This window comes from Podarcis muralis, chromosome 10, assembly GCF_964188315.1.
Source record: "Podarcis muralis chromosome 10, rPodMur119.hap1.1, whole genome shotgun sequence".
NCBI lineage: Eukaryota > Metazoa > Chordata > Lepidosauria > Squamata > Lacertidae > Podarcis > Podarcis muralis.
Genome location: NC_135664.1, coordinates 52,292,199 through 52,309,667, shown reverse-complemented (window position 1 = coordinate 52,309,667; position 17,469 = coordinate 52,292,199). Strand labels below are relative to the sequence as shown.

At 41.7% G+C, this 17,469-nt stretch overlaps 1 protein-coding gene across 4 annotated transcripts in view; it reads right to left on the bottom strand.

Annotated features, from left to right (window-relative positions):
* The window catches only part of SLC41A2 (solute carrier family 41 member 2), a 40,286-nt gene extending 23,100 nt beyond the window's left edge, over positions 1 to 17,186 (bottom strand). Inside the window, exons 1-8 of one of the 4 annotated variants that reach the window (XM_077935022.1) lie at positions 16,989 to 17,186; positions 11,188 to 11,247; positions 10,641 to 10,752; positions 8,985 to 9,727; positions 6,489 to 6,596; positions 5,309 to 5,380; positions 2,742 to 2,886; positions 2,101 to 2,247 (exon numbers count right to left, since the gene is read on the bottom strand). In XM_077935022.1, the coding sequence (XP_077791148.1) occupies positions 2,101 to 2,247; positions 2,742 to 2,886; positions 5,309 to 5,380; positions 6,489 to 6,596; positions 8,985 to 9,542 (1,030 nt within the window). In that variant the 5' untranslated portion in view covers positions 9,543 to 9,727; positions 10,641 to 10,752; positions 11,188 to 11,247; positions 16,989 to 17,186. The remainder of the gene's footprint in view (positions 1 to 2,100; positions 2,248 to 2,741; positions 2,887 to 5,308; positions 5,381 to 6,488; positions 6,597 to 8,984; positions 9,728 to 10,640; positions 10,753 to 11,187; positions 11,248 to 16,988) is intronic. The other 3 variants (XM_077935023.1, XM_028746182.2, XM_028746181.2) reach the window with 3 other exon arrangements.
* Between the last annotated feature and the right edge of the window lie 283 nt (positions 17,187 to 17,469).

Sequence of the window (17,469 nt, the reverse complement as noted above, 5' to 3'; positions counted from 1 at the left end):
CAACATTTGGAGGGCTTTGGTTAGTTACTCCTGGTCTAAAGGGTCCCCCCCTGTCCCAGGAATAAGTTTCCACCATAAACCTACCAAACCTTGACACCTTTGGAGGCTCATCTCTGAATTCCTCCTGTCAGTTGAGGTCTGGGGCATGGAAGGTGTTTTCAGCAGTGGTGGCCCACCAGTGACTCACCTGGCGCAATTGAAATGGTCTCATTCCCATTCCAGTGTCAAACAAAATCCACACATACACAGCCTTTTAAATCTGGTTCCTTTTTTGCTCTTTGTGACTTGTCTGTAAGCTGCATTTTATGCTATTGTTATCACACTTTCAGTTGTTTTATTTCTTGTTGTGAATTGCCCAGGGAATGCTGTTCTACAGTAGCCTATAAATATGGTAAACAAAGCTTCTGACTGTACTGTGGAACCTCTGGTTACGAACTTAATTCGTTCTGGAGGTCCGTTCTTAAGCTGAAACCATTATTGACATGAGGCGTGCTTTCACTAATGGGGGCCTCCCGCTGCTGCCTCGCCACCGGCACACGACTTCTGCTCGCATCCCGGGGCAAAGTTCGCAACCAGGGGCATCTACTTCCGGGTTAGCGGAGCATCTACTTCCGGGTTAGTGGAGCTCGTTACCTGAAGCATTCATAAGGAGAATGGTACATAACCCAAGGTTCCACTGTAGCCTAGTTCCTCAGTTTGAGCAACTCATACTTGGACACAGACTGTACTCCTCTCGTACTCTCTTGCTTACCTGCTTTGGTGCTCTGCCTGCTTCCCCACTGAACTATTTGCCTGTGTGGTACCTCCTTGTCTCCAAACTGCTAACCCTGACAACTGCAAAGAATATTTATTTTTCCAGTTTAGACAAATTCTTAATTGGCATAATAAAGCAAGTGGAGCATTATGGGGAGGTACAAATTAGGATCCAACAGAAAAATAATGTAGCGCACTAAATATATTTCGCTGCAGTGCTTACGCTGTCTGCATTTTGGTTTGTATTGCTTACAATCAATTTGCTTTGCTAGGCAGCCGCTCTTCCTAATCTACCATATCTAATGTGCATTTTCTTTTCTCCCGTATCTGCACGCATTAGGCCACGCTTGGGTAATGGGGATTACCCAATGCTAAATACTTTTCCTCTGCATCTTCCAATCAACACTGCAATATCGGACTCCAAGGAGTTGAGAGAGCTCCCAGTTTAAAAGGGTCTGGGCTAAAAGGGAGGGAGAACTGGTGGGGTGGCAAGGGGAGACAAAGGGGTGGGAAGAGGCCTATCATCTAGTTACAAAGAATGGTCAAGTTCCTTCATGGGATTATCTTCATACACATACTCTGCATGTGGGATGCTGCACAAATATCAATTATGGTAATAAAAACTGCATGTAAAGACTGTCTTACAGTTGTTGTTGTTGTTGCTGCTCCTGTTTTTCTGCAGATAGTTGTGTGCCCTGTACAATACTATGTATCAAATAATAACCCTTTCTGTTATGTACTGATGTTCTCACCCTGGGCCAGCAGGGGGATACTAGAGATAGTTCAGGTCCACATATGCAAATAAGGGATCGAAAGTGACGTTCAATGATTGGAAAGTTACAGAAAGTTGTTACAGTTACGTTGTACTGGAGCTCTATATAAGCAGGCTGGCTGAACCCTTCAGTTCAGTTCAGTTCTGACCTGTGAATAAACAAGAGCTCTTTGGAGAATCGATGTCGTCTGATATGTTCACCCACAACTTAACACTTTCTGTTCCCTTAATAAGATGAAGCATCGTGTGATAAGGATTAAGCGTAAACTGCAATCTTTAAACTTTAGAACAAAAGCTCTGAGCCCTGATGACAAAGCATCAAGCCAAAGTAACAGGTGAGTTAAGCAGCTGAGTTCAGCTGTAGAATGAAGAGGCCAAGGCGGACTACTCTGCACGCCTCCTTTGTGAGCTAACGAATTGCAAGCTCCCAACGAAACTAACTCAATAAACAACAACAAATATGCAGGTAGAAAGCCAGCGGGGGTGTGGGGGATGGATATTCAGCATATTGTTCACATATGCAAATATTTGCCTGTTGGGAGATATTTGCCTTTCAAAAGCACCACAATACTCACCAAGGCAATCATAAAGACCCTGACTTATCCAAGCAAGTATGGCAAGAGTGATAAGGTCTCCAAAGCTCGCTGCAATGGGTGTTGCAACATTGTCAGGATTTATGCCAGTCTTCTTTGACCCAACGATAACTCCAACCATTATTATTCCTAGAGCCAATAGAAGCAGAAAGTTTATCAGTCTCATGCTGCAATTGTAAGAGTGGAAAACGTTAAGAAGTGATCAATTAAAAAAATTGGGTGTTTTTCCAGCTAGAAATTAAACGGTGTAAATTCCAGAATGCATGTTTGAACAACTGGAGCTGAATTTGTAATTATTATTACCTCACATGCTATTCATTCAAATGTTTCCATCAACAATCCACAACTTAACAAACACATGAGATAATTTTGTAAAGACCAGACAAAAAACATTACTTGACTAACACTCAATAGATTTTTTTTTAAAATCCACTTATTAAATGCAAGTTAAGCAGTCTCTGGAAAATACCTTAATTTCTATTCTATTTTTGGCTGGCTAGAACACAGGTAGAATGAAACTGACTATTCATCTAAACGATATGCCTCGTTTACGCTGCAAAACTGTTGTTTATTAGAATTGTTTTTGTATTTAAGTACTTTTTATAACATAATGTTTCTTTTACCCTGTAAAAGCGATGCTATGAAGGCTGTTGCTACACTGCTAGAACACAAGAGGACTGAGTGATCAAGGCGGTATTTGCCTTCAGGAATCCAGCCCAATATCACGGCTGCCACAGCTGCCAAGAAGCCAACCACAGTTGCTTGCACCTAAAGAAGTGAAGATAAAAATGAAAATTGAATTTGCATCACAAGAATTGCCTTTGTATAAACATTCTGCTGCACAAAACATTTACAAATGATGAGGAAATCCAAGCAACTGCCAAGGTCACGGTAGAACACCCATGAGAGATGGGCTCTTTGTTCTAAAACCAATTTCCTCAGCATCAGCTTCCAAAATGGGCAAGGACAGAGCTGCCGTGTGTACAGCCAACTGCTTCATTATAGCATTCATTGATTTCTTTTCTTTCTTTTTACTAAGTTTTATAGACAAGAATAATGTTATACAAATAAGTATACCAAGTTTTCCCATGTCATTTGTATATCACAAAAATAGCATAATAAATGTGGAGATATCTACAACATACGGTTCATTATTAGTGGTCAGTGTATAAGTTCTTGGTTCATGAATTGGTTTAAACAATTAGGAAGGAAAGAGGGGGAAAGGGGGGATGGTATGTGGGGTGGGATCGGGTGGTTGTGCTTCTATTCTTCTACTTAGTGTATGTGTGGGGTTTTGTGTCAGCATTACTTGTATGGGTTTTCTTACTATTCGCTTGTTGTATTTCCTCGGTGGTGAGAGAGGTTGGGGTGGCTTAGGGTGTGGTTGGTAGTCTTTCGTTGGCTGTAGTGAGAATTGTTTTTGTGTGTGTGTGTGTTTTGATTTCTATAGCACATGGAAAACTGGAAGAATACTACAATGCTTCTATTTAGCTATTTACTTGTTTATTTATAGCCTGCCTTATTTCCACCACTGGAACTAAGGCTTCAACATGTCCCAGTTGAAGAAGGCTTGAGTTAATTACCGTTTTCTCTTTAGCAGACACAAAGCTTAAATGAACTGTTCTATTACAAAATTAAAAAAAAAAATCCATGCTTTGGATTCAAGAAGCCTGAAGAACTTCATCATGCTACTGAGTTGCTGAATGTAGGTTATGAAAGGGGAATGGGAGTTGCAAAGGTAAGTAAGATCACAGGGCTAAATTAAAAATAACTGGGGCTCACAGGCATGGAGAAATCTAGGTTGGCATCTATCTGTCTCAAGAGACAGTGGAGTGCGCCTCTGGGGCTGAAGTTAAGGCAATGGAGAATCACAGTGCCTGCTGTGGCTGCAGAGACCTGTAACTCATAACTGCTGCCTCCCACGTTGCTTTTGCAAACCTGGGCAGTGTATATGGAGGTCCTGGGCTGCCCAGACAACAATACTCTCCTCTCGGCCTCACTGATGTGGTCCAAAGGAAAGCAGAGCAATAAGTTTGGCACCAGCTTGGCTGCAGGAGTTGCTGGAAGGATGCGTACAAGGCGCCATCCACCGGTGTTAGGATTTCTCTTCCCCTTGTTTTATAGAGGGATCTGATTCTGATTTGAGTTACTACTGCTTTTCTCTTAATAGACACACAAATCAGCTTTAAAATTAAAAATGCGTGCAGTCCAATCGTAACCATATTCCCTCAGAAGTAAAGCTCACTGAGTTCAATTGGGCCTATTTCCTAACAAGTGTGGTTAAATTGCAGTCTAAACCATTAAAATACAGTGGTACCTCGGGTTACATACGCTTCAGGTTACATACGCTTCAGGTTACAGACTCCACTAACCCAGAAATAGTGCTTCAGGTTAAGAACTTTGCTTCAGGATGAGAACAGAAATTGTGCTCTGGTTCTGAGAATAATTACTCAAATCTGACTACAAGTCCTATTTGAATAGTATGCAAACTCTCAAAATCCTATGAACATTAATCTCATGGGAAACAATGCCCGAGTCATCTGACTGCAACAGCTTTGTACGTGTCAGCAAGTTGGAGTTAACACTTTATTAGCAAGAACACCATGTGTCAGGCCTAATGAGCACAACAGCTCATCCCCAATAGGTCTTGCCCCATGGATCAGTTGCTGACACTGAAAGTCCCTGTCTCCCCACAGCCGTCTAAGCACCCTCCTCTCCAGAGGTTTTTTCCCAAGCAATTGGAGACTGTGCTTGCTTGAAGCTAACATCTCCTCCGCCTTTTTCATGCCTCATCTGGTTCTGCGAGACCAGAGGGGAGAGGAGTTTGTCGCAGCAGAAGCGGGAGACACCTGTGACCCCTCACCTGCTGGACTCATCTATACCTCTTGGCCTCCCTCCTCCCCTGCTTCAGCTTCTGCCTCTGATTCTAGATTCCTCTCTGTCACAGACTCCCCCAGCTCACTAAGCCCTGTTACTTCTTCAGCTTCTGATAGCTCCTTCTCCCAGTCTTCTCCCTTTGACCACTCATTGTCCTCCAACCAGCACTCCCTGGGCTCTGCACCTTCTTCCCTTGGGTTTCCCCAGCTGGTTCCTCCCTCCATTCCTCTGCATCCAACCAGTCCATGACATCTTGTATCTATGACAATGTGCTAATCTGCAATGACTTTTTAAGGCTTTTATGAATCCTTACCTGTTTTAAGGCCAAATTACCAATTATTAAATTCCACTTCTCAATGGGTGAATCCATTTTTCCAACATTTACCTGTAAAAAAGCACAAAATGTGTTTTTAGCAAGTGAAAAATATTGCCTTGGTAGTAATTTGAAGAGTTCATCTATCACTTTCTACCACGAACATGTTGTGTGCCATAACATCATTTAATCTCAAAAGTATATGAGTCGTGTGCATGTTTCTTTAAAATGGAAGCAATGATCAGACTTTAACTGACTGTCAATCCAAAAGTGCTAAGGGAGTGGAGAGCTACATACAGTCTGTATACCATATCTTGTCAAAAACTGCTTTGTGTTTAAAGTAGCATTAATAGCATGGCCATTTATGAAACAGATATAAAAACTGGAATCTTTTTTGAACTGTAAAAATATTTATAATTGTAGGTTATAAAATGTTAATAGTACAGTCGTACCTCAGCTCCCAAACACCTTGGAAGTCAACCGTTCAATGGGGCTTACCTTCAGGTAAGTGAGTGTAGAATTGCAGTTTTTTTATTTGTTTGGCATCAGCTGGTTCATAGGAATTATATGAAAATTATGCTAATTATAAGATTGATGACAAAAGACATAAAGCATGGTTATTCTCCACCCCCCACCCCCCGTGACACTGTTCTGACTGTTGTTTGACTGTTCAGAACCTTCCCTTTAAGTCTCTCTCTCTATTCTTATTGTTTGAAATGTTTAAAGGCAGACTTATGCTTAAATGATGCAAGAGTACTTATTTTGCACAATTATAAAATCATTAAATTATTGCATAAAAGTAAGCAGATGACCCCAAAAATACTTTAATACCTTCCGAACTAAAGAACTGCAGAGTATTTTATTAATTAAATGCACATCAATGCACATTTTGAATAACTAGGTACATAGAGATATGTGAAGATAAGAAAAAGATTGACGCCACCTGACTTCCTCCAACCAACCTGACAAAAGACTGGGTGCAATGCACTATGAAGGGCACAGGACACAGGGGGTGGTTTGGGGAAATACGGTCAGCACACCAGTCTATTCACTTTTCAACTGTCACTTGCCTATGATAATTGATGGTGGATGCTGATCTCAACAAATGTTGCAGATGTCCCTGTGTAACAAGAAACCGCTAATATCAATACCCCAGCCTTATAATGCTTCATATACTTACAGCTGTTGACAGCCGGGATGCCAAAGTCATTTCCAAATTCCCTTTCAAACCAAGCAGTGCAGGAACCAAAATGAAAACTTCAGTAATGTTTTTGAACACTTCCCAATGCTATTTGACAAATGGAAAACATAAAATAGATATATTTTTAAAAAACCAATAAAATAAATGTTTTAAAAATAGTGACACAAAATTACATTTCTGGGAAAGAGTTTTCTATCTAGATATTACCAAGGGCAGAATATACTTGATATTCATGAATCTCAGTAACTAATAAAGCCAAAATCAGTTTGGTATCTAATATATTTCCCCCGGTATCAGTACTATCAACAGTACAGAAACATTCCAATAATGAGTCATGACATATCATAGCTGAATACATAGAGCTGTTGTTTTCCTTCCCAGTATTATGTAACTAGCATATCAAAAGCCCAAATACTGCAACTGAGTAGCTAATCTGCTTTGATATCTCAGTGGGACTTGCAAGAAAAAGAAGTATCATGGCCTTTCTCACTGCCATTAGTTTAGAGGCTCACACTGATATAGAAGAACAGCTCATTCTAGCAATAACATTGTCTAGCACACATTTTACAGGCATCAAAAAGAATATAATGGAGGGCCTTGTGGAAGCCTTGCAGAAATCAATATATACTACATCCATATAACCTTTTTTCCTACCTAGCTAGTAGCTATCCAGATAAAGGTAAACCTGTCATGGCTTGTTATTAAGATCATGCTAGTTCTTTCTAACGAATGTGTTTAATGACTGTGTTCTTTTCCAAATGCTTCCAAACTAACTCCTTAATTATTTGTCCTCAAAGCTTCCCAGTTCTGAACACCAGCTGACCAGCAATCTGTAATCTGGATCTTCTCCCCACACCCCTTTTATAGATCCAATGTACAGTGGTACCTCGGGTTACATACGCTTCAGGTTACATACGCTTCAGGTTACAGATTCCGCTAACCCAGAAATAGTGCTTCAGGTTAAGAACTTTGCTTCAGGATGAGAACAGAAATCGTGCTCCGGCGGCGCAGCGGCAGCAGGAGGCCCCATTAGCTAAAGTGGTGCTTCAGGTTAAGAACAGTTTCAGGTTAAGAACAGACCTCTGGAACGAATTAAGTACTTAACCCAAGGTACCACTGTATATGTGCTGAGTGTCCCAGCACATCCAGTCCCCTGGCACATCTCAAAAATTATAGCCAAAGACTCAGATTGCATCTTCAAGTTCCTTAGGTGTAATTCGTCTTGCCCTAAAGATTAATTCAATAGGACCAGAGTAGTTTAAATAACATACCTTAACTCGATTTCCAACCAGCAAACTGAGGAATTTGAAATATAAATGTGAATATTTTGTAAGATAGTGTTAGGAGTTTGTGGGTGCCAGACCCCTCTAATTAATCCCTGGATTCAGCAAGTGCTCAAATCTGGTCAAGCCAAGCTAGCTTCCCGTGAGGTGTTAACCTGGGTGATGAGCTTTTCAAGGGGACGGGGAACGGGGCCCTCAACAGATAAAAGCCAGAGTTTAGAGTAGAGAGTTTGCTGTGTGGATGTGAGAGCGATGTAAATAATAATAATAATAATAATTTATTATTTATACCCCGCCCATCTGGCTGGGCTTCCCCAGCCACTCTGGGAGGCTTCCAACCAAATATTAAAATACAGTAATACATCAAACATTAAAAGCTTCCCTAAACTTCTCTGTAAATGAGAAGTAAAGTGGCAAGATGGAGAGAAATAACATGATGTGTGATTTCTGTTCAAATCTACGGCCGTGTCCATGGGAGGAAGAAGACCCTTTTGGGGTGTTGATGCTGTCAGCCCCTCCATCGCAGGCTCTGGTTGTATATGTGTGCAAGTAAACCATATATCCTAAAGGCACCACAGTCTCTGCTGAGTCTCATTCCCAAAAAGAAACACAAGCCCTTGGAATCTTGCCCTGCATGGAGACTGGAGTGGCGTCCAGTTGATATTAAAGATCCTGCAAATATAATGGCGCTTGTGGTGTCCCTTTACACAATTTGCCTGGCTTTGAAAATTCTGCCTTTGTGCCAAATGACCTTATTTCCTCCCTACAAATTCTAAAGCAGCGAAAATTGATTTTAGAGGTGGGGGGGGCGGGGAATAAAGCTTCACTCATTGAAGTGGGTAGACTAAGAAAAGGAAACTAGAAGAATGGTGTGACTAATATCTTGTTCAACATGTGCTGAACATAACTTTATTAAAAGGACAATTAACCTCCTGAAACTCATATGAACCTAAGTAACATTTGAGAACTCAAATCACAAACAAAATCCTCATCTCCCTCTTGACTACAGAAGAACCCACTCAGAAGTTGTGTGTGTGTGTAAGTAGCCTTACATAACGAACAAACAACATTACAATAAAACAAAAACACATACTTCAGCCTTAATATAGAGGACCATACTAAATGTCATGATTGAGTGCATCAGAAAAAATCAGAATGTGTACATTTAAAGCCATACTTAGGAAATACCAACCTGGACAATATCCAGAACCATCCCAGCAGATACTGTTCCAAAGCCTGCTAGCAAAAATGGTACAAGTATCTGTAATGCCATAATGCTACTAGATTCCTTTGGCTGTTTTTTGCTGCCTTCCACAATGGTATCTTCTTCACCGTCACTAGATACGTTGTTGTCCTGCAGCATAATATCTGTTTCCGACATGTCCATTCTGTCTGAATAATTATATCCCGCGAAGTTATCATACTTTGGGCTACAGCTCGATGAATTATGTCCATTGCTACCATTATGAAAAGTTGATTCTGAGAAATGATGATAATCCATGTGCTGGTCAGTCCTAACACTGAAGCCATGCCCTGATGGCTGTAATCCATCTTGCCAGAGACCATTCACTTTCTTATGTCTTTCTTCCTGGTTTTTGTGATAAACAATTGGAACCATACTTAACAGCAGGTTCAAGAACTTGTCAGACTGAATTGTATTTAGATTTATAGTCCAATTTACAAAACTTTCTCCATGATAGGCTTTATCATTTGTTTTCTTGCTGACAGATCTTCCTTTACAGTTAGTCATGCTGTTTCAAAAATATTGTTCTGATGATTGCTTCAGATCCCAGAGAAGTTTAAATGATGCATCAAATGGTTATATAGAGATCTTTGATTTGATACAGCCGATCACGTTGTGAAGTTGTCTGTTATGTAGAAAGATTTCTTTTCACTAACTTTTGGTCTTGAGCAATTCCGCAACAAAGCTGGGATCTAAAAAGAACACAGTAAAAATGTTAACACATCTGCCTTTTTTGGCCTCTAAAACTTGATAGCATTTTTGTTCCATTTAAATTTTGTTTATAGATGAATAGTGCAAGTGTATCCTGCTACCAAATTCCCTGCACAGGCATCTACTCCAAGGAAGTTACTACGTTATAGCAATGCTATTATACTGTTTCTTTGTCTTTTTAAAATGTATTTTTATTAAAGATTTTCTGTTGTAATCTTAAATCACTCTCAGTCATATGGTGGCACAAACCCAGCAGCAAAATGGGTGGATTCAGGGGGTGGAATGGGAAAAACCCCAGCTTGGTTCATATATTTTCCTTCTGCAAGATAAAATCCTGATTCTCCTGCATTTTTCTCCCCTTCCCTGAAGCACAACATCAATATTTGTCTCTGACAAAGGGTTTGTCCACAAATGCTTGAGTTTGACCAGGCATAGGCAAACTCGGCCCTCCAGATGCTATGGGACTGCAACTCCCATCATCTCTAGCTAACAGGACCAGTGGTCAGGGATGGTGGGAGTTGTAGTCCCAAAACATCTGGAGGGCCGAGTTTGCCTATGCCTGAGTTTGACTTTGAATCTCTTGCTGTAGAAGTCCTTATGTCCCTCACTCTAAGTATTTGCTTCCTCCCTAACCTGGTGAGACACTTTAAATGCTTTCTGGTAGTTATGCTTGTACCTTCTGTGTGGAAGAAATTATGGAATTGTTGAAATGACTTTCTCATAGTGCTCCTGCTACCACTGCTTGCTTTCTGAGGCCTTCTAAGCATTGGTAAACACGGGGGCATCGTTAGAAGTGATGTGGTGATAAGTTACATGGTGATGATGTTGCCAGATACTCTGTGGAAGTGAACTTTTTCACTACTTTGATAGAGATTTCTTTTCTATTTCTATTACCGTGCTTTTGATGTTCTGTTGAGAAGCACAGGATGCCAATTAGCTACGCAAGTACGGTATAAGCTCTGGTGTAATGGTGGTCATGTTAAACTGGAGCATAAGATCATTCTGCCTAAAACACAACAACAAGGAAATGATGATGATATAACATAATCTGAGTGAGAGCCACAGCATTAGTACAGTACTAAGATACAGGAGTCGGTCAAATCTTCTAAAATGCCAGTTGACACCACAATTGCATATTATTGTCTGAGTCTTTGAAATTATTCATCATTCTGGAATTTAGTCAGAGTTTCTGGGAGTAACCATTTCTATTTTTCATAAGTATTAGTTTCTTGTAATGTGTATTTTTTTGAGAAAAAAATTGAATTAATATCCTCAATTACTACTCCATAAATGTTAGAAGTTAGCAGTACTCTCCTCAACAAATGTTAGAAGTTAGAAGTACTCTCCTCAACATCTACTTAGCTCTCCTTTTGTTTTGTTTTTTAAAGTATTTTTGGCAAATAATAGAAGTCATGAAAACTTGCAGAACCACTTTACAAACTTGTTCATTGGAATGTTCTGCAAATGCAACAATCTATTTTGCCTCTTTAAAACCTCCAACCTAGTAAATAAATACATGGACCTGTAGTTAAAAGATATTTTAAACAGAAATTTTAGCAGTTGGAGTAAGCAATACCAAAGAAATGTGATAATGGAGTCTGATGGCATTATAAAACTGCTCCATGCTAAAAAAAATTGTGCATAGCGTAGTTCAAATGATTTCACACCTACAATGTCTCTTGGCTTATACAGTATATGACTGATAGGTCTTTACTCTTCCTAACTGCCTAACTGGATTATCAATAATCACATTGTCTTCATTAAATATTACTCATAGCTTAGGACACTTAAAGTATTTTGCTTACTCAGAACCTAACAGGCTGCTTTCATACTTGCAAAGATCAGCAAATAGGTACTTAGGATGATGAGGCATAATGGTGTCTGCGTTGATACAGTGTTAGAAGGGTCCTACGGGAAAACCCATTATGCCAGTTTTTACGAAAGGTGTAATGTTTAAGAATGGTAGCTATGTCTACAATGCAGATGATCTTGTTTCACTTTGCTGTATTCCTTGTTCTTTGTTGCCTGCAATATATTTTCCTTCTATTTGCAAAAGTAAAAATAAAATGCAAAAATACAATATATTTTCCTTCAGTTGTTTACACTTTCCCAGCTCCCAAACACGATTCATTGTCCGAACAGCTCATTGCACAACACCTGTGTGTAGAATCAACACATGATGGTGTGGGGGTTGTGCCTTCTGGCTCTACCCATGACCTCTGTACATTGATCTGAGCTTTGCACAACCTGCATTCTTGTATTACAACTTTTCAGAGATGAATTTTGAAATGAAAGTTGGAAATGTTATTGTACTAGGAGCAGCAAAGGAGGGAGGAAAATAAAGGGAACATCTGGGGGAGTAAGAAGTCAGCTTTTAAATTTGTATTCATTTGCATTAATTTGGTGACAAGTTTGTTAAAAATTATGGAAAATCAATAAAAAATAAATGACAACTTTTCAGAGAAACCTAGATAGATTTGCTTAATTGCTTTTGCTCAATGGGTGAAATTCTTCCACGAGAGACAAAGGCTCAATTCAAATTACACCAAATCATAGTTTAGAACATGGGTTGGCAAACTAAGGCCCGTGGGCCGGATCCAGCCCAATCGCCTTCTAAATCCAGCCCGTGGACGGTCCGGGAATCAGTGTGTTCTTACCTGAGTAGAATGTCTCCTTTTATTTAAAATGCATCTCTGGGTTATTTGTGGGGCATAGGAATTTGTTCATTTCCCCCAAAAAAATATAGTCTGGCCCCCCACAAGGTGTGAGGGACAGTGGACCGGCCCCCTGCTGACAAAGTTTGCTGACCCCTGGTTTAGAACTTCCAAGTGTACAATCTATTTTCATTTCCTCTCTGCTGAGCTATCTCCCCCGCCCCCCAGCCATCTTCTTATTTGCAAATAACATCAATCTCTTGAGTGTAGAGCAGCAGGTGGAACTATGGTTTGCAAATTCAGACAGCACACCAAACCAAAGTTGGCATAACTAAAATCAGGCCTTTGGCTGATTAACACTCTATGGCCTTTTAAATGTGCTTGTGCAATGGGGGTTACTGGTTTGTTTTTGGTTTTCCGTGATGTATTTTGTGTTCTCATTTTGTATTTTTATGTTGTGAACTGCCCTGTGATCTTTGCATGAAGGGCAGTATACACATTTAATAATGATTAACAGATTTTGCCTAATGTCTGAATTCAGTCAGTTACTAAAAATCCTGTATCCATACTCCTAACTTGTATTGACTTCAAAGGGACTTGAGAAGCATAACTGTGTGGGAAGTTCAGTCAGAGGGTGTCCGCAGTAAATCATCATCAATGGAATAGCATTAACTATCATAACATTAGCGAAGGAGATCAGACCAAAGGTCTATCTGGTAGCATTCTGTTCTCACAAAGCCCATCCAGATACGTACAGGAAGTCCACAAGCAAGAAGTCCACAATGTGCTCCTGCTCTATACTAACTAGACATAGAGTATCCGCCTTGCTTGTATGCATGCATAAAGTCCCATGTTCAATCCTGGGCATCTCCAGCTGGGGCTGGGACTCTTGCCCCAAGTACTGTACAGTTGCGACCAGTCAATGTAGATGATATGGGGCTAGATGGACCAATGGTTTGACTCAGTGTAGGGCAGCTTCCTATAATAGAGGCGCTCATCACCTTGCCAACAGAGGTCCGTATAGTTAAAGCTATGGTTTTCCCAGTAGTGATATATGGAAGTGAGAGCTGGACCATAAAGAAGGCTGATCAACAAAGAATTGATGCTTTTGAATTATGGTGCTGGAGGAGACTCTTAAGAGTCCCATGGACTGCAAGAAGATCAAACCTATCAATTCTTAAGAAAATCAGCCCTGAGTGCTCACTGGAAGGACTGATCGTGAAGCTGAGGCTCCAGTACTTTGGCCACCTCATGAGAAGACTCCCTGGAAAAGACCCTGATGTTGGGAAAGATGGAGGGCACAAGGAGAAGGGGATGCCAGAGGACGAGATGGTTGGACAGTGTTCTCGAAGCTACCAGCATGAGTTTGACCAAACTGCGGGAGGCAGTGGAAGACAGGAGTGCCTGGCGTGCTCTGGTCCATGGGGTCACGAAGAGTCAGACACGACTAAACAACAACAACAACAAGTCCATTGATAATTTGGAATGCCCCATTCTGCACATTTACAAGCTCTGCAATTTCCTTTAGAGGTACTATAGGTTGTTGTTCTCCTCCCCCCCCCCCCAATTGTTTTGAAACAAAAATGAACTATGTCAACCCTGACCGAGTACAAGTCTGCACGTTTCCAATGTTAGTCCAAATGATATGACCTCAGATTGAGCTCAAAAATCTGAACACTGGTTGAGATGCATATGTAGATAGGAATCAAGCAGACCTTCTTGTCTGTATATACTTGTGGAAATTATGTGGAAATGAAACCGTGACATCTTGTTAGTAGAGAACTCATTCTCCAGGTGCCTATCATTATACAAGTCAAAACAGTACTATCATCTCATAAGAGGGAAGTTGTCAGCAGGCTTGGGGAACCACAATGCTTGCAGAAGTATAAATATCACTTTGCGGGGGGGGGGGGGGGCAAAGCAGGGAGATGGGGAGGCCCCAAAGTGGTTAATGATAAGTGAGTATACTCGGCCGACATGTAATGATAGCTGAGTGTTGAAAAGAAGAAAATGGAAACTGGGGAGGAATGCAAGAGGGAATGCCTGTCTGCCTGGAATCCTGAATAGGATCATGCCACACACACTGCAACCTTTTGTTGCAGGTACAAAGTTACTGATAAAAGGTAGATATGACAAATTGGCATAGCACAAGTAATTAATGCACGCTTGTAGTTTGCTCTTACTGTCTGATATCTCATAGTACATAAGTCACCTGTCACAACCAGAAGCCACCAAAAGCAAGGAACTCATGTGTGCAAGTTTGAAATACTGTCTTAAACATGTTATTATCCTTATTCATAATGAATGTTTGACTTTACAGCAAAGCAGGGACCAAATGTATATTACCTGTCCAAAACAATGAAAAGTAAATCTATTTTCGGATTTAGATAAACCAGGAAAAATATGTAAAGTTTTATTTTATTTTAAGTTTTTATTCATATCAAGTGCAACAATGAATGTTGTGGTGACAATGAATACAGTAGCATCCTGGTTTTGTAAGTTTGATTATCTGCCAAATAATAGTCATGCAGGGTAGTGCAAACATAGTTACAGGGCTAGCTTAACCACTATCTACAGAACTGAAAACTCAGTTAAATAATACTTTGTTAAGATTTAAGCATTTGTGAGCCCCTTCTGCTCAAAATAAATTGTGAACTTAGCAAGATTCCTAAGCATGCTGCTTAGCTTTGACAAAAAAAGCACTATTCCCAACTGCACGAAAATACAACATATTCTAAGGAACTTAACCATTCACAGTGTATGAGTTTCAAGGGTGCAGCAATTAAGGCGGAAGAGCAGCAGGTATATCCCCAAGCTGCCATTCTGTGTACCTGCCTTTGACCCATCATGAAAGTAAGTATTTGTATGTATGAGAGATAATCAGGGGGCACTTAGTATAAGATTTGGCATAAACCTATGTGAGATTTAGGCTGCAATCCTAGGAGGAAACTGCACTGAATTCAATAGGCTTACCTCTGAGTAGACACGTATAGGAATGCACTGTTAGTCAATCCTCCATTAGCTGTCTCTGTTGTGGCTGACATCCCTAAGATGACATGGAGGAGAGCTATCCACTATCTTGCTTCCTTTCCACCTAATTCTGTTGCCCTCACTGATGTGTATACACAACATAGCTCAGGATCTTGGGGCATTACTATTGCACTTCTGGGACTGTCATTACTCACACAGTGCACAATGATAAAATAAATAAAAATGACTGTTTGACAACTTGCTTTTCTGTGTTTGTCTTTTATGGCTGCAAGCTCTCTTGGGAACAATTTATGTGGGTGCTTAATTTAAACAGAAGCTCTTCAAAAATAAGCTCAGCTTGAAAGCTCCCCTGTTTTTCTCTGCCACCCATTATCTAATGATTAACAAAAGACAGCATACCAAAGCTGCTGAATGAGGTGAATTGTTTTTCCAAATTCCTATGTATATGGAGGAATTGGTTAGTTTGGTGTCAAATTCAGGTGAAATTTACCTGGCTAAAAAATTATAGGCATCTGCTTTCCAGTCTATTTGAGGCTGATATCCTGGATTCACATTTACTGACACATCAAACAGGTCCACACACACAAGGTGTACTACGAAGTTAGCTTGGCACAGATCTGGGGCACCAAGTAATAACTGCAAACAAATATTGATGGGATATTGTCGTAGTATTTATTTTGGCTGTTTTTAATGCTTACTCCATATGGCACTGTTTGCTCTATGGAACTCTTGGATATCTACTGTTTTATATTAACAACAGCCAACTATTTCTTCTCTGATTCTCATTTATTTTTTAAAGCATTGGTGTCTCTATAAATAGCCATGTTGTTGTTTGTTTAAATTCTATTTAAATATATAGGTTGAACTTTCTAGACAGTCCGGGATTGCAAGTAATACTTTCTGAATGACCCTAATTTTCACTTTGCATCCTTGAACTCTGCCTTCTGCAGCAACTTCTGGGTGAAATTACAAAGGCAGATCCTACATTTATAGTTATGCACAGCCATCCACTTTGCCTTAACGTCATTAGCATTCACAAACTGAAGCGGTACAACTGAACTGCAAATGACAGCAAAACCAAACACGAAACTAGAAAGGAGAAACGCCCAGCGCCTTGGTAACACCAGCAGATGCAATAATCTTAACATTTAGGTGGTGACCTATTTTTGTAGCACCCCGGGGGGGGGCACTTAGGAGACTTTGCCTTTTCTGCTCAGCTTATTCCACCCCAAACCCTGGGGCTGGAAACAGAAATAAAACCAGAGGACGCAATAGTATTAAAAAATTCTCAGGAGAGTGGAAAGGGGCGGAGGGGAGGGAGCTAGAGGGATGCTCGGGATGAGGAAATGCTATTCCAGTTTAGCCATAATGATTTAACAAGGTGGGGGAGAGAAAGTCAGGTTGGTGAGGAAGGAGCAGCCAGCCTGTCAGCCGGGCCCGGGGCTGCCTCGGAGGCAGATGCCGTTCTTCGTTCACTTCCCCGCGGGGATTCCCTTCCCTCCATCTCCGGGGGTGGAGGAGGAGGCGACGGTGGCGGCGCCTTTCCCGCCCTTCCTCCGCATCTCCTTCCCCACCCTCGGGCCACCCGCTCTCCTACCTGGGCAATGGCGAACCAGGGAGGGGAGCCAGCCACCCGCGGCAGCAGCAGCCGCCTGCTCCTCCGCCGCTCGCCTCCATCCTCGCCGCCGCCCGCTCCTCGCGCACAGGAAGGAACTTGTCAGCGGCCGCCGAGGAGGCAGAAGCAGCTCCTGCGGGCAGAAGAAGCAGCGCCGCCTCCGCCGCCCCACTGAGCACGCGCGGCAGCGGCCGGGGGAGAGCGGGGAGGGGGCGGGCGAGCGCGCAGGCAGGCGGGCGCTGATGTGGCCGGGCGTAGCCGGCGCTCGGGAAACTCCTCAGCGCCTCCACGGCGGGGGCCGCGGGAGCTCCAGGGAACCCCGCTCCGCGCAGGCCGGAGCAGCCGGCCTCGGAGCGCCAGGAAGCGCCGAGGGGCCCGGAATGGTCGCTTGCGGCTTGCACGGGGAGGGCCCACCCTGGAAAGACACGGGTTCCTTCGTTCACACGTTCCTGGTACGCGACGC